The sequence below is a fragment of the Nyctereutes procyonoides genome, unplaced genomic scaffold, assembly GCF_905146905.1.
Source record: "Nyctereutes procyonoides isolate TBG_1078 unplaced genomic scaffold, NYPRO_anot_genome, whole genome shotgun sequence".
Lineage (NCBI taxonomy): Eukaryota > Metazoa > Chordata > Mammalia > Carnivora > Canidae > Nyctereutes > Nyctereutes procyonoides.
The window spans coordinates 18803316-18827094 of NW_026575036.1; the positions used below are offsets into that span (position 1 = coordinate 18803316).

The 23779-nt window shown below is 35.1% G+C and overlaps 1 protein-coding gene across 2 annotated transcripts in view; it reads left to right on the top strand.

The window, feature by feature from the left end:
* LRRK2 (leucine rich repeat kinase 2) overlaps positions 1-23779 on the top strand; it is a 136970-nt gene that overhangs the window by 26473 nt on the left and 86718 nt on the right. For both annotated transcript variants that reach the window (XM_055318624.1, XM_055318623.1), the window contains 7 exons: positions 528-657; positions 2915-3039; positions 8654-8766; positions 14581-14725; positions 14866-15005; positions 19634-19762; positions 19837-20007. In XM_055318624.1, coding sequence (XP_055174599.1) covers positions 528-657; positions 2915-3039; positions 8654-8766; positions 14581-14725; positions 14866-15005; positions 19634-19762; positions 19837-20007 — 953 coding nt within the window. The remainder of the gene's footprint in view (positions 1-527; positions 658-2914; positions 3040-8653; positions 8767-14580; positions 14726-14865; positions 15006-19633; positions 19763-19836; positions 20008-23779) is intronic.

Sequence of the window (23779 nt, forward strand, 5' to 3'; positions counted from 1 at the left end):
CTTAAGGCTGAAGGCAGCCCAGTGTGGTTCCAGCCCTTGTCCCACTCCGCTCCCCCTGTTCCCCAAAAGCTGAGAGATGGTCAGTATGTGCATGCACCTGTAACTGATTCCCAGCCCACTAGAGTCTAGCATACCTAAGAAGTCGTAACTCTACATAAGTGCAGTTATTTTGTGAAGCTGTTATAAATAATAGAAGGAAATTAGAGGGCATTATTTTAAAACGTTTTTTTTCTGCAGAAGTACTTCTTTCACATGGATGGGATTACATAGTACTAGTCTACTAACTCTATGAGTAAAACCTAAAGAATCAGAACCTCAACCTAAGTGGTTAATAAATGTGAAAAAATTGAAATGGTGTCTATTTTAAAGAAATAAACAATGATCTTTAAGTTACAATGAAATATAAATTCTATATGTGCTTACATATGCTTTTCTATGAATTTGGATTATCTTAACATTCTGTGTCTTACTGCAAAATTATGAAAATGTGCTTTCATTTCTACGAGTAACGTTAAAAAATTTTATAGTTAATTTCAGAAAAATCCTGTTGTCAAAAGGAATATACTTCAATGTATTGGAGTTAATGCAGAAGCATATACATTCTCCTGAAGTTGCTGAAAGTGGCTGTAAACTGCTAGATCATCTCTTTGAAGGAAGGTAATATAGATTCATGAACTTATGCAAAATATATACTCTTGGACCAGCTTGAATATCAATATTTTAAGTGTGTTTCTAAGAATTAAAAGAAAAACATAAGACAGTTGCAGATTGAAACATTGTAGAATATAGTCTCATCTCCCTGATACCATAGACTTATTTTATCTGACTATTTTCAATGAAAGGGTGGGTAGAGATCAAGGAAACATGTTGAATGTTAGCTTTTGTATTTTGTGCTTGGAATTTTTGACTATGTTTTGAAAAATGGCAGTAATCCAGCATGTAAGCTTAAACAGTTTTTCAAGTTATTGTGTGTGAAATGTATATGAGAGGAAATCAGAATATGGCATCTAATTGTTCCTTTTTTTTCACAGCTAATATTTATTACTGTTCTTCCCTTTGAATTAACTTTGTCTTCTCATCCTGCTCTTATTCCTTAGTTGGGAAGTCCAAAGATACTAAGGTTACATGGCTGTTTAGTGGTACAACAGCTCCTGTGGGTGAATGTCAGGCAGGGTGGGGGGTGGAGTAGTGGTGGCGGAGGGAGGGCAGACCTACTGGATTAAAGAAAAGAAAAAAAAAAACTTTTTAAAAGACCAAAACTGAATTATGTACAGAAGGCACTCGCTGCAGGATATGCTCAAAGCCTTTTTGCATTTTATTAGGCCTAAGAATGTGAAGTAACTTGGGCATAGTCTGAGCAAATTTCAAACAAAAAGAGGCTATCTGGGAAACCGTCATGTGTAAAAAAAAAATGACACAAATGTTACAGTAAAAAGTCATTCTGTGTCCTGGGTTTCACAGTAATTGGAGCCAACTGTTTGATCTTTAAACATCAGGTTCCTCATTGGTAAAGAGGAATAATAGTAATAACCTCATAAGTTGTAAGTTTATAATGTAAGTTTAAATCAGTTATTTTTTTACAAAGTTAGGATAATGCCTATACATTTTAAGCTCTCAGTAAATCACAGCTATTACTATTAATACTGTTATTCAGTATGAATAAAGGAAATTCATATGGCATGGTAAACATGTAGCACATCTGTAGGCTTTTAAGGAATTAGGTTATATTTTTAATGTCAGTCCGGCCAATCTATTTATGTTTATATTTATATGTATCATATTTTTGAGTCATATTTCTTTTATGTAAATGTTATTCTTGAATATTTGAATGCAAAGTTTATCTCCAGTGGTGATTTTCATGGTCCTGGAAGTGTGTGAACCTTTATGAGTGAGACAAAAGCAAAGTGGAAGGATCTACAGTTTAAGATTCTGTAGATTGTGTGCCATCAGTGCTCCTGGCTGTGTCTTATATGTAAAATATGTGAAGCTTTAGTCCCAGGGCCTCACTGTTAACTATGACCATGTGCCTGCCACTAAATAACTCATCATCTAGTTACGGAGATGGGTATGTAAACAGAGTCACAATACCATGTACTGTGTGATCATGCAACAGCAGGGATGTGTAAAAGGCACAGTGGGTAGAGAAGAGTGAATGAAGCGGAATGACCAAACAAGACAAGGTACAAGGAGGGGGTGTGTTTAAGCTGAGATTTACAGGTGGGCCAGAGGGACTCTATTCCAGTTATCACAGAACCGTGTTAAGTAAGGACATGCACAGGTTTTAGTTAACAGGGTACCATGGGAAGCAAGGCCTACCTGTTTTAAAGTGTAGTACCTACTGAAATCTGGTCAAGGGGCATTTTTTCATATGGAAAATAAAGAACAGCTAAAGCACCTTAGAGAAACAAAGATTTTCATGCAAATAAATCTAACTAAAAATACTGTACAGGAAGTCCAGGAGTGTTATTTTGGAAGAGGTGTTGGTTTGCTGTAAAGAGCCTGGGCTTTGGGGCTCAGATGAGTCTGCATTGCAGTCCTGGCTCCTTGTCACCTTCTGGTGATAGGACTTGGATATACAACATCTGTCAGTCTAAACTCTTCATTGGGAAAATGCAGATAAGAACACCTACAGGGTTGTTGCCAGTGACCTGTGTGTAGGTCCGAAAGAAGTTGTGTTTTGTGAAGCCGATTAAAAGAATTCTCAGGTTACTATGACTTCCACTTGAGGTCGGAATTTATTTAATTAAATAATAGTTAAAATATGTATGCTCATATTATTGAACTCAATGCATTTTTATACAGCTTTTTCTGATAAAATAGAATGGTTCTGTTTTCTTGTACTTGTTTCAATTTGGGGTTTGTACAGTGGAATTGGGTTATACTTTTACTAAGCATTTCCGTGTTGTATCTCCAGTGATGCTACCCTGGATATAATGGCAGCAGTGGCCCCCAAAATCATAACAGTTATGAAAAGTCATGAGGCATCCTCATTGGTGCAGCTGGAGGCACTCCGAGCTATTTTACATTTTATAGTTCCAGGTAAGTTACATAATTAAATATGGAAAGAGATGATAATTCTAGCAATTTTTTTTGACATTTTGTAAAATATCAACTTTCTAGGCAAAAATGAAAGGACCAGTTTCTCCCAACAAAATTCAAATCTTAAAACAACTACAACAACAACAAAAAACCAAAATTCAAATCTTCCCACTAAATCCAAAAATAAAAAGAGAGGAAAAAGATGTGTGGAAGAGTCAGATTAATTTTTAGGAAAATTCAATGATCCATTTACACATGAAATCACTATAATATAAAGTAGGGAGCTTTACTTCCAAGGAGAATGTTCACTCTGATAATTCTTTTCTATTTCTGTTGCCATCCAAGTTGTTTTTTTTTTGGTCTAAACTATAAATATAGCTAATATTCACACTTTCCCTTTTGTTCTTTTTCGATCCTTCTTTTGCTCTGTGGTTGAATGAATCTTTCTCACATATAACCATGTGGCTTTTACCCATTAACCTCTATAGCTTCTGTCCTCTCCCCTTTACCTCCTACTTATCTCTCTTTTGACCTTGTTTGTCCTCCAAATCCCATTTAAAACACTTGCTCCTCCATTCATTCAACATACAGTTATTAAGTACCTCTGATGTTCTCAACATTGTGATGGCTGCACGGTTATGACAAATGAATGCAAGGGCATTACTATACTATTATAGGAGCTTAGAGGTAGATGGATGGGTAAATAGATAATGACCAGATATGAGAGGAGCTGTTATAGCTATATGTTTATATAGAAGGCTCAGAGAATATTGGTGGAGGCACTAGTATTTATTCAAAGGAGTAGGTCAAGATTGACATATTTAAAGTTGAAGGGTGAAAGTGACTTGGTGGAAAGGCCGGGCAGGATATTTCAGGCAGAAGGAGAGAGGGCACATGGTCTGGGGCAAGTGAAATGTGGCGGGGTGAGATCGGTGTCTGAGGATGAATATGGAGCTATTGGCAGAGGCCTGAAATCTAGGGCTTGGGCACAACACTGAGCAGTATGTGCTTTTTAAACAGAAGTCAATTCAAATTTATTTAAAGGTGTTAAAAACCTATATTGTCATGACCAAATCTGCAATTTATAACAATAATGCTGTGCTGTGGAGGATGACAGTTGGGGTGAAAGCTTCCTTGAGAGAGAGAGTGAGATTGTGTTGGAGGCCATGATAATCCAATGAGACATGGTAGAGGCCCAGCAGTGGAACCAGAGGAGAGGGTGGATCTAAGAGATGGTGAGGAGGTACATTTTTCTTAGAGATTTTATTTATTTATTCATGAGAGACAGAGAGAGAGAGGCAGAGACACAGACAGAGGGAGAAGCAGGCTCCATGCAGGGAGCCTGATGTGGGACTCGATCCCGGGACTCCAGGATCATGCCCTGAGCCAAAGGTGGCTCCTGGCTAAACCATTGAGCCACCTGGGCTGCCCAGGAGGTACATTTGACAGGACTTTCTGACTACTGCATATCAGGGATGGAGTTACTTGTTTGGTAAAATTCCTAATTATTTTAAAGCCCAATTTGTGTGTGTCTTTATAATTTATTTTTTATTTTTAAAAAGATTTTATTTATTTATTCATGAGAGACACAGAGAGAGAGGCAGAGATGTAGGCAGAGAGAGAAGGAGGCTCCCTGTAGGCAGCCCGATGTGAGACTTGATCCTGGGACCCAGGGATCACGACCTGAGCCAAAGGCAGACACTCAACCACTGAGCCACCCAGGTGTCCTGTGTGTGTCCTTTTTAAACGAAATCTTCCTAAATATACACTCTTTGTAATCATATTGGCATTTTATGTTTCTAAGAGTGACAGTATACTTGGTATAAGAATATACATTTTTTTTTCAAGAAGAGGGCTTTCTTCAGCCTTCTTCTTTTTTTTAATCCCCTGGTACGTTGAACTAAAATAGCTATTCAATTAATATATTTTGAATTGAATCATGATGTGCTATTTATAGTTGTCAGGCAACTTTTTTTTTGTCAGGCAACTTTTAAGGTATAATTTAATAGACATAATTTTGCTTGAAAACATTATTACACTTTTTTTGACCTTTGTAGATTGTAAAAAACAAAACAAAAGGAAACTATTTTGATTATCTATCTTTAAAAGTGTCAGCCTTAATCTTTTGAAGGTGGATTTGAGTTTTTAAGATGAGCAGAAGATATTCAGAATGAAATCTGTTAGTTAATAAAATAATACTCTCTCAGTTCAAAAGAAAAATTTGAATATTTCTTTTCTTCTGTTCTAAGATTAAACCTGAAGCAATATTGATAGTCAATCATTTTTAGATATTTGAAATGATATATTTAAATAATAAATTATGTTTTTTATAATGATGTTTAGATGTATGAAATGAGTACCCTTGAAAACAATTATATAACTTTAGGGTTATATTTCTCATATGGAAATACATATTAATTGATACATTTATAAATATATCAGTATATAAATACCTTTATTTATTGTTAATTGTGTACTTTATTCTATGCTACCTACCACATTATCATACCACACCATACTATCCTATACTGCACCGTACTGTGCCATACTGTATCTTGCCATTCTATGTATCAATGAAATAACTATAGTATCAGTACCCCATTAGTTCCAAAGTTTATTATGATTCTGGTTTGAACATGTTAAGTTGAGGTAGGTACTTACAATATCTAAATTCATTTATTGAGTAGATCATATTCAGATATTCTTACTTGTAACAAAGATGTGCATTTTAGCAAATTTATATAATTCAGTATCTAATTCAGGGCCACATATCACATACTGTGTTATGTCCCTTAAGTTTCTTTCAAGTTAGTACTTTTCAACTTCTCCTCTTTTTTATAACAATAAATTACTGAAATAATTGAATCTGTGGCTTTAACAAAGTAATAATAAAGGCACAGTTATTTATTTTTTTAAATTTCAAGTTTCTTTTTTTTTTAAAGATTTTATTTATTTATTCATGAGAGACACAGAGAGAGACAGAGAGGCAGAGACACAGGCAGAGGGAGAAATAGGCTCCATGCAGGGACCCTGACGTGGGACTTCATCCTGGGTCTCCAGGATCACACCCTGGGCTGAAGGCGGCACTAAACCGCTGAGCCACTGGGGCTGTCCAAGGCACAGTTATTTTAATAAAATATCATTTCATTGTTTTTCCTTGACTTTTATCAGTTCTAGAGGAAATAATGTAAAATTGCTTAAGAAGAAACTTGTGCAAATTGGAAGTATACAGAGGGAGGTTATTGTGAGTATAAAATCACATCTAAAAGAGCAATTATGGGCAGGCCGGGTGGCTCAGCGGTTTAGAGCCGCCTTCAGCCCAGGGCCTGATCCTGGAGACCCAGGATCGAGTCCCGCGTTGGGCTCCCTGCATGAAGCCTGCTTTTTCCTCTGCCTGTGTCTCTGCCTCTCTGTCGTGAATAAATGAATAAAATCTTTAAGAAAAATAAAATAAATAAAAGAGCAATCAGAGAAACTGAATTTGTTTAATCTCAGATGATTTAGGATGATATGAAAATTGTATTACAGCCCATTCATTTATAGTTAATAACAATAATACCTAGCAACTTGGAGGAATTAAAATGTGTCAGGCCTTATTCAAAGTGTTTTATGTATATAAACTTAAAATTCTCACAGTAAACCATGAGGCAGATACTGCTTTTTGTGCGTGTGCCATTTTATAAATGATGAAACCAAGGCATTGAAATGTAGAGTTGTTAAGGTCACAACTTATATAATGGAGCCAGATTTTCAGTCTAATGCAGCCTGATCCAGAGTAGGCACTTTTTTTAAAAAAAATATTTTATTTATTTATTCATGAGAGACACAGAGGCAGAGACACAGGCAGAAGGAGAAGCAGGCCCCATGCAGGGAGCCCGACATGGGACTAGATTCCGGGTCTCCAGGATCACACCCCGGGCCAAAGGCAGCGCTAAACCACTGACCCACCCGGGCTGCCCCAGAGCCGGCACTTTTAAATATACATTTGTGGAACAAACATATATTGAACAACTGTTGTATAAAAAGCACTATGCTTGGTGATCTGGAGATGATTAGGTTATGGAGCCTGCCCTCAGAAAGTTTGCAGTACATGCAATTTAAAGGACTGTTATGTGGAAAGGAAATTATATCTACTATGGAGAGTAGAAACTCAAGTGATATAACAAAGATCAGAGATGAAATTTATGGTAATGTTCATTTGGTCTTTTTTTCTTTTTTTTATTTTTTTAAAAATTTATTTATGATAGTCACACAAAGAGAGAGAGAGAGAGAGAGAGGCAGAGACATAGACAGAGGGAGAAGCAGGCTCCATGCACCGGGAGACTGACGTGGGATTCGATCCCGGGTCTCCAAGATAGCGCCCTGGGCCAAAGGCAGGTGCTAAACCGCTGCACCACCCAGGGATCCCTGTTCATTTGGTCTTAATGTAAGAAGGATGTTTATGGAGACTCATACTCCATAAACTTTTTTTTTACTACTCTGTTGGCCTGTTCTTAGTGGTTACATCTGCTTGGGATGTGGGCAGTTTCAGAAATTAATGTGGGCTTGGTTACTGAAAATAAGATATAGAGAGTTAAAGTGACTTGCCCAAAGTCATACAGCTGTAGTGAATGTCTGAACCTGTTTGAATAGATTTCTAAATAAGGACTGAAAGCCCCAGGAGGGTGGAGATCCATCCAGCCTTTGTTATTCATTGTGGTAATTCCAACATGTAGCAACACCTCTGGCATGCAGGTAGGACTCAAGTTTTTTTTGTTAGGTAAATAAAAAGCTATATATGCAGCCAGTTCATAGTTTGTGTTAATACAGATTATTAAAGTGAAAGATCATATAGAATTATTTGTTAATTTATACAGTCAAAGGTTTTGGAAACATCTTTCATTCATAATAATTGTAGTATAGATTCTATAATATAGCTAATAATTTTTGACTTCCTGTTTTTTCAAGTTACCATGTAGCTTACTAAGGAATATGTTTCCTTTAAGTTACTTAACAGTATTATATCACCTTAGAGCATTTTTAACAAAACTACATACACTTTACCATCATAATGCTGAAACTAAAGTCTTTTTTTCCTTTCGCTGTTATTCCAGCTGTTCTCTGCGTTTCACGTCTGACCTTTTTATGTTGTAGTCCAAATAACTGAGCTCTTCTCAAGTTGTCCATTGTTGCATAAAAATCTTACAGCTTCTGTGTGAGTAGAGCTTACTCATACAAAAAAGATATTGTTTACTACAGAAAATTTCTCCATGTAGCAACTTCTTGCTACTTTATTTCTTTTTCTTTTTTTATTTAATTGAAAGAATTTTAAAAATTAGTTTCAGAGGTAGAATTTAGTCATGACTTGCAAATAACACCCAGCACTCTTTACATCAAGTACCCTCCTTAGTCCCCATCACCTAAATTCAGTAAGCAGTCACACACACTGTATTTATTTTATATTCAATGATAAATTTTTTATAAATTACTTAAAGATAAGAGTTGTTTCTTTAATAAGGAGCTACACATAAGAAAAAAGGACATGTGTATGTATTATTAGGTTAATTATGATCATTCTTGCAAAGCGACAGTCTGCTCAGCTTAAATATTTATGGGAATTTATCTATCTATCTAGGCATGCCAGAAGATTCCAGGGAAGACACTGAATATCAACATAAGCTAAATCTGGTTAAGAAGCAGTGTTTCAAGAATGATATTCATAAACTGGTCCTAGCAGCTTTGAACAGGGTAGGTACAATATAGGTTTTCTGCCTTATATCATTAACTAGAATTTGAGATTTGGGTAAATAAAAGGGCTATTTTTACTTCAGTTTTCCATCTTATGTTTACTATGACAGTAGGAAGTTATGTGGGTGGACGTAAGGTGCCAGTAGGGATGTAGGGAGTGAAGAGATGTACCATTCCCTCTAAAGGAAGTATACTCTTGACTACAGACTTGGACAGGTGCTTTACATTGCTAGTAACATAAATCTACTCCAGTCTACTCAATCAGAAAGAGAACTAAAGAGCTAGATATTCAGCTAAGTCTTATGAGTGATGTCAGGAATTATGGCTGCTGTTTTCTTTCTTTTGGAGGCTAGTCTTTATTTTCTGGCCTGAAAAGGTTCAGTCCATGAAGACACACAGGGTGCAATGTTAAAGTCTTCTTTGATTACATGGGCTTACTTTAATTTCATTGCTCTCCTCAGAGATGACCTCTGAAATGGTTTAGTGTGCATTATTTCTTTTCATTTTCAGTTATTTACACATCTGTGTACATTTTCAATAATTATTATAATCAACAATCAAACTAAGTATGAAAAAAAGAGGGGGATTATGTCTCTATTGTGGAATGCAGAAAGTATTGATGGAATTAAGATGGTTTGGAAGTTTAATATAAGATGAATTGGTCTTTATAAAAGGCATAAGAGTAAAGATGTAAAAAATTATTAGAGTTAATGTTTTCGTGAAAGGAAGAGAGCAGTCAAGATAATTAATGGAGATGATTCCTTGTGATTTAGTATACTTTGGAAAATGTCATAAATTAGTTATATAGCCTGCAGAGAGGTCTTCTTTAAAAATTCAATTTAAACTGAACTTTATAACGTAATTGTCTATGATATATTTGAGTCATTTGTACTGAAACCTTAAATTGATTTTTGAGCATAGCAATATAATGGGTTGAATTCAATTCCAGAAGTATTTGATGAAAATAAGTATGTGGAAGGAACTTCATTAGGCATTGGGAAGATAAAAATGATCATGGTTTGTACCCTTCTGTCTTGGATCTCATGGTTGGGATAGGGGAGTAATAGCAATGCATAAACTACTTATTCAGCATTAGCATCTATGAGCTATACTAGCCTCTTATGGACAGTATTCTAGGAATGTAGAGAAAGGAGCAGTTAATTTTATTCTTGGTATGTGTTGGTGAGAAGCATGAGGTACTAGAATAGCCTTATAAATAACTGTGATTCTGTTTAGCCCATCTTTTCTGAAGTTATTGAATATCACTGTGATGGAGTGGAAGGAGTCAGGAGTCAAGAGACCCAGCTCTACCAGTAAATACCATGATGCTGAGAAGTCACTCAGCTCTCAGGTGCTACTTTCTTTTGTTAGTTAATCCCAGAAGTGGTTGAGAAACTTGCCACCCCCCCACGCCACATTTCAACAACTGTATAATGACACAGCACCTCACTATAAATAGTGACTGTCATTTGGAGGCAGGGAGTTAAGGGCAGGAGGAAGCAGAGGTGACAGTATTTTGTTTTTTAAAATCTCCCCTGTGTAGTTCCCCTAATCCTTACCCACTTTTGAGAAAAAAATGCTCTAAAAGAGGAATATAAGTATTTCTTTAGCTCTAAAATTCTGTGATTGCATGTCTCACTCTGAATAAATGTTACAAAGCATTAGAGATTTTAGGTCCAAATACCACAGATATGTGAAATAAATTACCTTTAAAAATAAGTCTGTTCTTGGAAAGCAGAATTCCCAATAAGGTAGAATTTGAGATTCAACTAAGATTATAATGCACAGACTATAAAAAGTATTTGCGAAAGTGAATTAATGTTTGGATATATATGAAATTCCAATAACATTCAGGCTGAAGTTCAAATCTGTTGCTTTTATATTTGGACTCTCAAAGAAACAGTTTGGTTTTATCTTCTTTAAAAACTTTATAGGGATTTCACTGTCTTTAGTACTGAATGTTTTAGTGGAAAAATTCAAAACCAGCTTGTTTTTTTTTTCATTTAAAAGATGAGTGATATATAAATTCCCAAAGGATTCTTTTTCTTGAAATCCAGATATTTTATTGGATATACCTTAATGTTAGTTCTGGACTATGGTGTCTTCTTTTTAGCTCTACATTCAATTTTTTTTTTCTGGGAAGATTCTTTGAATTGCAGTTGACATAGCTAGTAGCTAGGAAAAAGGCTGATGTGATCATTTATTTTCCTGAGCTAGCTAGCTAACTTATTGAAGAAACCATTTTAATTATTTGAAAAAAAAAACTTAGAAAATGTGGGGCATAGGCAATAGGATATTTCTAATTGATGTGTATAGGTGTTCTTCCCTTGGCACTTCCAAAAACTTCATTTGGATAAGATTGCCAAGTATAAACTAGTAAATTGATTCTAATTTCCTTTTGAAAAGCAGTACATTAAATCACTGTTTTCAAGATGGAACATTTAATAAGTAAATGAAAAATCCATTGTAAACTTGTAAATATCATAAACACGTACATGTGATAGATATTTTCAAATTTATGAAATGTCAAAACTCAAATATCAGTATTTTAAATTATCAGAGTTTGAGCTCCATCATATATAGTAATGTGATACTGTCATTCTCTTTTTGCATTGAAAAATCACAGGTTTCCTGTTTCAAGTTGCTAGTCATCATCCAGCTGCACCTGAAATAGTTCAAGATTAGAGGAGTTCAAGGTAGCGGAACCAGAAGTTGAATAGAAACTTGTTAGAGTGATGGCATTAAGGACAAAGATATATGCTTTATAAATATCAGTTTGACTTACCTTTTAGTATAAAAAATAAGCCTACGATACATTTTTTATAAGATTTATTTATTTATTTATTTGAGAGAGCATGGGGCAGAGGGAGATGGAGAGCGAAACCAAAGCAGTGTAGAGCTTGATGTAGGGCTCAATTTCATCACCCTGAGATCACAACCCAAGTTGAAACCAAGAGTCAGATGCTCAACTGACTTGTCACCTAGGCATCCCAGGCCTATGATACATTTTGAGGTTAGAACTAGCTGCATGATTTGTGGGGCACAAAACAAAATGAAAATGCAGGACTTCTGGTTTAAAAATTATTAAGAATTTCAAGGCAGTAGTAGCAGAGCATTATACCAAGTATGGGGCCCTTCTGAGCACAGAGACCTATTTGAGTACATGAGTGCACACCCATAAAGCTGGCCCTGCCTAGGAAGTAGGAATAGTGCTACCATTAATCAAACAGAAGGTTCAGAAAAGACAATCTACAATCTAACTTTGTCTTTTTCAAGAAGATAATAAAATTTTAGCTTTGAGCATCTGAGTTTAAGATACTGGTGTCAAGTGAAGAGTAGTGTGGACTTAGAGCTTAAGAGAGTTTAAACTTGAGCTTTGAGTTATCTGCTTAAGGGTTTCTGTGTCTCAATTTTTTTCATCAATAACATAGAGATACTAATAGCACTTCTACAGTATAGAGTTATTGTGAGGATTAAATGAGTTAATATATAAAGTGCTTAAGAGAATATATGACACATAGCGAGTGCTACATAGATTTTGGCATTATAGTTGTGGTTGTTGCTATTGTTGTTATGGTGACATGAACCACATTATTTTATAAAGTCCCATCCATGAATAGAATAGTTTTAAGAAAAGAGCTTTGGACAAAGTTTGACGATGAAAGAAGAGATTGTTGGTTTTTTTTTTTTTTGAAAGGAGAGATTGTAAAGGATATGGGCAAATGAGTGATTTTAAATTTGAGAATAATTAGGGGCGTACCATGTCATGGAAAAATCAGCAATTCAATTGATAAAGGACTTTTTTCTTTGACTGGTTAAGACAGAAGTCTGATTATATGAAATTAAGGGGTGGTGAGAATATGGATATAGTGTGTGTAGATGTTTCTATTAATAAGTTTAGAAATGGAGAAGTGGTACTTGATGGAAGGGAAGACCAATTAAGGGACCCTCAGTCTTCCACTTAGAAGGTTTTCATCTCTGAGGTGGGTGTTTAGACCAAGGCCTGAACTGTGGCCGTCACTTGGGGCTAACTACAGGGACAGGGAGTTCTCTCATTTCATTTCACCCTCGTAACAACCCTGCTTTATCAGTGGGAGGTGAGGAAGCTGAGAGGGACATGAGCCATCCCTTCAAGTTTCACTTTGAACCACTTTGAATTTCTTTATATTTCTTGAATAATACTTTCTGAGTAAATAGCACTTCTGAGTAAATGTTATTTCATTCATTTTTAGTAGAACTAAAATGGAACTACTAGGTTTTAAAGTGGAACTGAGAGGCAGAATTGAAACCTAAATTTAACTGGCTCCAAATTACTACCCATGAAGTTGGTAAGATGGAAATAATGACAGGAAAATGTGCAAAGGGAGGCTAGGATAGAAGGGTGTTGTTGAAATGATAGAAGAAATGATGTCCGAGCTGAGCAATTATGAAAGAGGAGAAAGACACAGAAGGTGCTTTTCTCCACACCCAATACCAAAAAAAGATGCTGAATGAGGACAATAGAGAGGTAGTGGAGGACTAGATTGGAAGGAAATGAACGTCTGTTCATTGATAGTATGGAAGTGAGAAAGGTTGGAGGATAGATGGTTTTGGTTGCAGAAGCTACAACAGAGCTTGAGGTCTGACATGAAGCTCTCAACTCTGTGGTATACCCGTGGTGTCAGTCGGAGATTTGGAGTAGAGATACCATGAAACCAGTGTCTGTGAAAGCAGAAGTCCTGTGAAGGATAGCATTGCAATTTTTGAAAAGAAAGCTGTTAGGTGGATATTCCCATCATGGCAGAAGTTTGTAAAGCATTTTGGAAAAGTAGAGATGACATGACCCATTCCATGTAAGAGTTAGCTACATGTCACAGATGTCAAAAGAGGGAAGGTGTGGTTGTGGTTGTCCATGGTGGGAAAGTGTGTTGACTGTTTCTCCTTAGTCAATGAGTAGGATAGCAAAGAAAGAAAGAGAGAGAGAGAGAGAGAGAGAGAGAGAGAGAGAGAGAGAGAGAGAAAGGAAAGAAAGAGAAAGAAAAGAAAGAAAAAAAAAGAAAAGAAGAGAAAATAAAAGAAAAAAGAAAAGAAAAGAAAAAGAAAGAAGTGTCCTCTATTGCAATACTTGTAAATAATGTCAAATCATCTGGAGGAGCTGAGATTAAAAAGTTGGAAGGGGTAGCAGTTAACCTCCTGGGCTTTTTTTTTTTTTTTTTTTTGCTCCTGGGCTTTTAAGGGAATACATTTATATACAAATCCATACAAATCCATCCTAGTCCTGACACTTAACTAGCTTTGTGACTTGAGCTCTTCTTGTTCTTGCATCTTTAAAATCTGGTGAACCTATTACATAGGCTGTTGAGGGGGAATAAATGATATTTGATACTTAAAGAGTAAATTTTCGATTACTATTTTCTGTGGTGAAAGTAAGCATTGCATTTTGCTGGTTAAGTATATAGGCAGTGGGATTGAACATCCCTGATTTGGCATCATCTCAGCAATGTACAATCTGTGTGACTTAAGGAATATTCAACTCTTTAACCCTCAGTGAACTCATTTTATAAAGGGAATGATATTAGTATGGATTTCAGATTCTTGTGAAAAGAAAATCCATGTCAAGTACTTGGTACAAAACAGATATTCAGTAGGCATTAAAATTAAGCTCTTATCCTTAACAAGAACTAAAAAGTAATTGGTAATACAAGACACAAATCAAGGATAATAATCTTTATTTAGACTACTTAGTTTATATTTTATCAGCCTGTAGCTGGCTTTAACTAAGGTAAATATTAAGTCATTTTAAGTAGCAAATATTAATTGTCCTTCTGATTTTAGTTCATTGGAATTCCTGGGATTCAAAAAAGTGGATTGAAAGTAATTTCTTCTCTAGCACAATCTCCTGATGCATTAGAAGTATTATCCTTGGAAGGTGCTATTGATTCAGTGCTTCACACACTGCAGATGTACCCAGATGACCAAGGTTGGTACAATTTGAACTCAGGGTTTACAATAGATTTTTTTTTATAGGCCTTTAGCTGTTGGTTGGATGTCTTTACTTTTTTTCTTCAGTTTTGAGATTTAAAACAACTCATTTTATTATTTTTTCTTTTATTCTTTTAGAGATTCAATGTCTGGGGTTAAGTCTTATAGGATGCTTGATTACAAAGAAGAATTTATGCATAGGAACTGGGCATCTGCTGGCAAAAATTCTGGCTTCCAGTTTACAACGATTTAAAGATATGGCTGAAGTACAGATTAAAGTATGTGCATTGTCTTGAAGGGAGTTTGGGATGTTATGAAAATTTCTCTTTCAGAGCAGTTGGGACAATTCCTGCTTTGCATTAATGGAAATATTCTAGTTAATTGAAAACCATTTATCATTTTGTAGTATTTTAATTATAGAAGGTAAAGAGAATTGGATTGACTCGCTAAAGATCCTGTTTTGTTATTAAATCTCTAAAAATCAGCATATTTCTCATTTGTCTTTTTCATGAAAGAGCAGAGAATGTGCTAAAGAAATTCCACCCAGCTGACCTTTATTTGCTTAGATTTTAGATAAATAGAAGTTACAATTATTCCAAAGTTTGTCATTCTCAGTGTTTTATTGTGGGTTACTTACCTCTAGTAATTTTCTCCTTGACTTTTTTTCTTGCAGTAAAATAACTAAACATTTTTCATCAAGCAAAATTTCACATGTGATATATAATAACTGTTCCTTATAAGGAATGAAAGATATTGGCTTAGAAGGAATTAAGAAATAAATTAGCTCAGATCTTTTTTCCTATTATATATTTATTTATTTTTATTGAAGTATAATTAGCATAATATCCTATTAGTTTCAGATATACATCATAGTGATTTGATATTTTTATACATTACAAAATGTTCTCCGTGTTAAACTAGTTGCCATCTGTCATCATACAAAGTTACTACAAAATTACTGACTATATTCTCTATGCTATCCCCATGACTTATTTATTTTATAACTGGAAGTTTATACCTCTTAACCCCCTTCACCTATTTCACCTGCCCTCAGCCCATCCCCATTCTGATAACCAACAGTTTGTTCCTTGTATCTATGAGTCAGTTTCTGTTTTGCATTTTTTGTTCACTTGTTTTGTTTTTTAGATTCAAATATAGGTGAAATCATATATATAGTATTATCTTTCTCTGCTTGATTTGTTCCACTAAGCATATCCTCCAAGTCCATCCATGTTGTTGCTAATGGCAAGATTTCATTCCTTTAATGGTTAATATTCAGTTGTGTGTGTGTGTGTGTGTGTGTGGTGTGTGTGTATCACACCTTTATCTGTTCATCTATCAATGGACATGTCCATGGTTTCCATATCTTGGCTATTGAAAATAATGCAGCAACAAACATAGGGGTACTTGTATCTCTGACTTGGTGTTTTCACTTTCTTTGAGTAAATTAGAAGTGGAATTGCTGGATCATATGGTGTCTTTATCTTTAATTTTTTGAGGAACCTACAAAGTGGCTGCCCTAACTTCCATTCCCATCAACAGCGTTTGAGGGGTCCCTTTTCTCCACATTTGTTACTGACAGAACTTGTTATTTTTTGTCTTTTTGATAATAGCCATTCTTACAGGCATCAGGTGATATCTTTTTTTTATAAACTTATTTTTTATTGGTGTTCAATTTGCCAACTTTCAGAATAACACCCAGTGCTCATCCCATCAAGTGATATTTTATTATGGTTTTGATTTGCCTTTTCCCTGATTCATTAGTGATGTTGAGCATCTTTTTAGGTGTCTGTTGACCATCTGTATGTCTTCTTTGGAAAATTTGCTATTCAAGTCCTCTGCTAAATTTTTATTTGGGTTATTTGTTTTTTTGGTATTACATTGCATAAATTCTTTATATATTTTGGACATTATCCTCTTACTGGGTATATGGTTCACAGCTATCTTATCCCATTAATTAGATTATGTTTTCATTTTGTTGGTGTCTTCCTTAGCTGTGCAAAATCTTTTCGGTTTAAGTCTCATTTGCTTATTTTAACTTTTGTTGCCTTTCCCTGAGGAGTATAGTCCAAAAGAAATATTGCTGAGACTAATGTCAAGGACTCTATTGCCTATGTTTTCTTTTAGGAGTTTTATGGTTTCAGTGCTTGCATTCAAGTTGTTGGTCTATTTTGAATTAATTTTTCTATATGGTATAAGATAGTGGTCCAGTTTCATTGTTTTTGCATGTAGCTGGTTTTCCCAATGCCATTTACTGAAGAGACTGTTCCCCCCCCCCATTGTATATTCTTGGTTTAATTGATCATATAGGCAAGGGTTTATTTCTGGGATCTCAGCTCCATATCATTGACTTATGGGTCTCTTTTCATGCCAGTACCATACTGTTTTGATTACTGTAGTTTTGTAGTATAGTTTAAAATCAGGGAGCATGATACCTCCAACTTAATTTTTCTTTCTCGAGACTGCTTTGGCTATTCAGGGTCTTCTGTGGTTCTATACCAATTTTAGAATTATTTGTTTTAGTTCTGTGAAAAATGTCATTGGTATTTTGATAGGGATTGCATTAAAGCTGTAGATTGCTTAGGGTAGTATGAATATTTTGACAATATTGATTGTTTGAATTCATGGGCATGGTGTATCTTTCCATTTGTGTTGTCTTTAATTTCTTTCGTCACTATTTTATAGTTTTTAGTGTATAAGTCTTTCATCTCTTTGGTAAATTTATATTTAGATATTTTATTCTTTTTGGATACAATTATAAATGGGATTGATTTCTTAATTGCTCTTCCTGATAGCCTATTATTAGTGTGCAGACATACAACCAATTTCTGTATGTTAATTCTGTATCCTGCAATTTTAACTGAATTCATTTATTAGTTTAAATAGTTTTCTTGGTGGTGTCTTTAGGGTTTTCTATATATAATATCAATCATCTGCAAATAGTGACAGTTTAACCTCTTCCTTTCCAACTTGGATGCCTTTCATTTCTTTTCTTGCCCAATTGCTGTGAGTAGGACTTTTAAAAGTGGTGAAAGTGGACATCCTTTCCTGTTTCTGATCTTAGAGGAAAATCTTTCATCTTTTCACCATTGAGTATGATGTTAGCTGTGTGTTTGATATATATGGTTTTTATTATGTTGAGATAGATTCCTTCCATATCCACTTTGCTGACAGTTTTTTTTTTTAAAACATTAACAAAACAAGTAGTCTCTTTAAGAGTTTCTGCTTTGGTTGTGTTTGTTTTAGTAATGGAGTTTTCAGCTTGTATAAATCACACTCAACAAATATTTTCATTAATGGCAGAACTGACCAGGAATAAAAATGCCTAGGCTTTATCTTTCATATAGACATTATTAGTAAAGGGATAGTGTATCTAAGGTTTTTAATTATAAAGTGCTGAACACACACATACTTAGATTAAAAACAACAATGTGTTTTATAAATCTGCTTTTCATAGTGTGTCTCAGCCTAGGATGATTAAAGCCAAGCCAGAATTAAAAGTAATCCTAGAGAAAGGAAAAAAATTTGTACAGGTACAGAGCTCTCGGTTTACTCGGTATTAATTCATGCAGGTATAAATTTTATGATCTCTATTAGTAGAAGTTGTGAATGATTGACCAATGGGCTGAATTTGGCCTATCAATGTATTTTATTTAACCATTTCAGCATTTATAAGATTTTATTTTGAATTATGTACCTTTTTTACATTTGTGTACTTGCTTTGCTGGTGCATTCATTTGAATTTGGAGGAACCTCTAATCTAGTGATAGGTGGACCACATGTTTCTCAGACCTGCATAAATTAAGACTACTTCTCTTACCAAATGTTAGTAAATATCTGTAGAAATTCAGCATCTTAAAAGCTCAAAATAATAATTGTATTATTTAGACAATTTCATTAGTATATTATTCTGAAAGATTATTTTATTTTATTTTTTAAAGATTTTATTTGTTTGTTAACGAGAGACACACAGAGAGAGAGGCAGAGACCCAGGCAGAGGAGTAGCAGGCTCCCTGCAGGGAGCCCCACATGGGACTCCAACCCGGGTCTCCAGGATCACGCCCTGGGCTGAAGGTGGCGCTAAACCACTGAGCCACCTGGGCCGCCCAAGATAATAATTTTAAAAGTTCAATTGATCTTTTTGAGTTTACCCAAGCTAAGTAATAGTACACTCAAAAGTTCATTCTTTCTTTAGAATATCTCATGAGTGGAGAGCCCAGACTCTTCTTAGGAATATGCTTGAAGTGATCCTAAAATGTAATGGTAGGACTGATTAGTTTTTTTTTTTTTTTGACTAGTTCTTTATAAAAAATTTGTTACTATGATGTAAAGCTCAGAGTGCCTTTAGAGCTCTTCTCGAATGTACTCAAGATGAATGAAATCTGGGAGCTCACATTTGTCTCTTTGGGGTTGAAATTTCAGAAGAAAGCACATGCGTGTGCACGCACACACACACAAAGCACAGAAGAAAGGGGAAATACTAGGCTATTTAGAGAAACTAATCTGCAATCTTGAAATAAAAAATACAGTTTATTGGCTGGTTTGGGTTTGTAGCCCTGCTGATTCAGCTATTCTAATATTAATTAGTATTTGGCTTTCATCCTGTAAGTATGGCTTCAGACAAGAATCTTTAAAAGCCAACTCTTAATGCATTAGGTATTTTTTCTGCTTTGCTAGACAATGGTTTGTTACTTGGCATTTTATTCTCTCTTTGCCTGCTATACTTCTTAGTAATGAGAGAGCAAAGTGTGTTTATAGGATTATTTCAAGGCTTACAGCTTTTAAGTACAAACCCAATAAATATATCTACCTAGTTAAGTGTCATATATAGTCTCTCTGTTTTATATTATTTATTTATTCTTTTGGCCTAGAATTGCTGATATTATTATTTTGGTCACACTTTCAGGGATTTCAGACAATCTTGACAATACTAGAATTGTCAATGTCTTTTGGAAAGCTGCTGGTGCATCATTCATTTGATTCTGTGATATTCCATCAGATGTCTTCCAGTATCCTTGAATCAAAGGATCAACAGGTACAGTATTTTTTACCTATATGCTAACTGTTATGTATTTAGCTAACTCTAATCCTCATTTCCGTTCTTTTTAGTTTCTAAACCTTTGTTGCAAGTGCTTTGCGAAATTAGCTATGGATGATGAGTTAAAAAGTGTGATGCTAGAGAGAGCATGCGATCAGAATAACAGTATCATGGTTGAATGCTTGCTTCTGTTGGGAGCGGACGCCAATCGAACAAAGGAAGCAACATCTTTAATTTGTCAGGTAAATATGCAAGGCCTGACTTTTATGTTTTCTCTGTTATTTGACTCTACCAATGTGTAGCTCTTACTTACATCCTGTTATTCTTTACTACAGAATCTACCAGTTAATTGCACCATTGCTTGTGATTTGTAGTTGGAGTTTAGATTCATAGACTTTCAGAGGTAATAGGGTCCTCTAGGTATATTCAGTCTCATCCTTCATTTTACCTTTTTACCTACCTTGTTATGTTGATAAAGAGCTTTTCAAATCTGTCTCCAACTATGCATCTCTCTGAAAATTATTCTCCAGGCACACTGCACACAACATATGGTTTTATTTTGATCATCTTTCAACCATTTTCTCTCTATTTTCAGTAGAGAATATTTCTGAATTTCTCTGCTAGAAAATTCTCTCCTCAGAGCTTCTGTGTGTGGCCATGTAGGCAGTGTACTGCACGCCTTTGGGGATGCTGTTCACACTGACAGCCTCTGCCAGTGGTCAACCTCTTAGTTGTGTAGCACTGCAGTCCTGCTTGCCTTTCCTCCCTTCCCTTGTGCACTGTGCAAACACATCAATCGAAGTGTTCTCCTTTTCCTTCACAATCTAACCCAAATTCTTTTTCCCTGATAAAGCCCTCCCTGCACTTGTGACCGCCATACAAAATAAAAATTTACTTCTGTAAGCCCGTGACAATTTATGTACACTTCTTTTATATTTTGTGAGTTATATGAAAGTAGAAATATACAACGTTCATCTCTGTATCATTTAGAATAGCTAACTCATTGCTTTACATACAGTGTGAATTCAATCAGTATTTGTTGAAGTGTATTATATATTATTTCAAGTTTGCCACTCTATAAATTTTAGAGTTTATAATAGCATTCAGGTAGCACCACATATATTTTCTAGAAATTTAATAATATTTCTAACAAAGCAGTCACGTAATGACTTAATATACATTATTAAGTAAATAACAAAGTAGTATATTTTCCAATAATTTACTTTAAAGCCTTACTTTATTCAATTTCCCACTTGCCTATGGATTCAATTCAATTTGTCAACTGTAAACTAAGTTAGTGCTAATTAGCATGCTGTATAAAAAGAAACTGAACCCGTAACTTATTTTCATGCAAAATTAATTTGTGCATTAAGATCAAATAATCAAATTACTTAAACTTACTCAAATTTCATTTAAGAAATCCCTTAAAAATAGTTGCTTCTCTATTATTAAAGGTAAGTAAATTATTTCCCTCAATAATGTAATACATTTTTATTGTGTCTCTTTCATTTTTTTTCTAATAATAAATTTATTTTTTATTGGTGTTCAATTTGCCAACATACAGAATAACACCCAGTGCTCATCCCGTCAAGTGCCCCCCTCAGTGCCTGTCACCCATTCACCCCCACCCCCCGCCCTCCTCCCCTTCCACCACCCCTAGTTCGTTTCCCAGAGTTAGGAGTCTTTATGTTCTGTCTCCCTTTCTGATATTTCCTACCCATTTCTTTGTCTCTTTCATTTGATCTGCAGATCATTGCTTAACGTTACTTGCTAATGCCAAAGAACTGAAAAGAAACTTCCCCTTCAGATTTTTTGTTAAGGAAATAACATACCTAACAGCACTTGACGGCAATAATTTTACATTCCCAGTGGAAATGCTTCCTACTCTTCTCTCAATTTATGCAAATCTTTTTATACAAGCTTTTTGTTTTATTCTCCTTCCCACAGTCTTTTGGACTTAGTGCACTTATTTATATCTTTTTAAACAAAATCAGATCTTTACATCCATGGGTATATTAAATTTACAGAATTTATCTTAGTTGCCAGAACATTATTTGCAAGTAAGGAATAATAAATATTGATTAAATTTTGTGGATAGATTGAACATGTGTTGTTTTATACGAGTATAAAATAAGGTAGTCAACACTATTTGTGACCAGTGCTGTATAATTAAGGTCTGTTTGGAGCAGAGGTGGAGCTAACTCTGTTAGGTTTTCTGAGGAGAATTTAATTATTCCTATAGAAGAGTATGAAAGATTGATACTGGGCATGAAGATGCGTGAAATGAGATCCAAAGATGAAAATCATCAAATCATGGCAGGAAGAGCAACTATGATGAAGTCTGAATAAAACTGATAACAAACACTGTTGTGGTGTTCATTACCACCTGGGTACTACTCTGAGTCCTTTATTCAATTTAATCCTTACAACAAACTTAGGAATGGGTTCTAGTATTATTCCCATTTTACAGGCAAGGAATTGAGGCACAGAAAGATTATGCAACTTGCCTAAGGACACTCTCCTGGTAGGTAATAGAAAATCTGCCTCCCAAATGCCTGCTTTAATCTCTTGTCTACACCATAGATTCATGGTATGGTGGTGGTAGTAAGGGGAGGAAGGGGAGTTGTTCATTCATTATCAAAGGCTAGTATGAAATATTTGGTTTTGATTGTATGCTGCATTATTTATAAATTTGAATATGAGAGAAAGGATTGTAAAAGATAGCAAATTATACTTTTGATAATCTTTGTATTTTGAATTATTGCCATTATTTGAATGTAAAACTTATTTCTGAGCAGTAATTTTTTCTTCTCATGAAGTTGAAATTACTTTCATAATTTTTTCTTTTGTTTGATGCAATTTCTTACATATCTGTCTCCTTATGGCACCATATACCAAAAGTAAGCTTGGATCTTTTGAGCCCTCAAGGAAAATACTCTATAAAAATGTTTGAGCAACTTCTAGGTGGAGAGCACAGTGTTAAATAAGTTGTAAAGAACATATAAAGGGTTTCCTATTTCAGGATGGTTTCTTTCTAAGTGTGTATTGGGGGAAGAGAGAGGATAAAACATAAATTATCTTAATATAAGGTAGGTAGTAAGTGCCAACTTAGACATAAAAATTTGCTGGGCTACAGAGAAGGCATTTGTGGTTGAGTCTTTTGGCTCCTCTGTCCCTCCCTCTGTCCCTCTCTCTCGTTTTTTCCCCTCCCATCCTTCCTTTTAAATTTCCTGTGGGCTTTTAAAGAGGATTTTAGTAATTTGCTAATTAAATTAAATATATTTCCTAGGTATTATACTAGGCTACAGAGGTACAAATGGAATTACAATAGCATCCGAGCCTTTCATTCTAGTTTTAAAACAGATAGACATATTTGGTTTAGTGTGCTGAGTGCTATGATAAACAAAGGTGATGGGAGCCTGGAGGAGGAAGAATGTGTGTTGGTTGGGAGCTTGGTAGCATGGACTTACTGTGCAAGAGATTATAAACCTGTTCCTTCAAGAATGAACATCTTTTTGCTAGATGAAGAGCAGAATTAGATATTTAGGGCAATAGAAACAGTATATCAACTAGAAAGTTCTGAGGCTTAAAATTGCATGTTGTGTTTGAGGGAATAACTTGGAGCAGAGGGGTTTAGAAGATTTTTGAACAGGACAGTGACTTGATTATATCTAAAGGAGAAAGGTACTGTAATGGTTCTGAGGAGAATGGGTTAAAGGTGGGTAACCTGGAGGCTGGCAGGCATTAAGCTGGTACCATCAAACCACACAATGGTCCCCTCAACTCCTTTGAACATACTTTAACTCTAGAGAATTCAGGAATTTCCCCTAATCTCCTCCCCCTGATCTGGTACCTTGGATCTTAGGGTCTTCTTCTCTTTTTCTTTTCTTTTGTTTTCTTTTCTCTTTTCTTTTCTGTTGTTAATCCTTAATTTTGGGTAGTGAAAGGAGCACAGGGTTTTTGGAGCGAGCAGATTTGACTTCAAATCCGTCTCTTGTTGACTGTCTCTAAGGG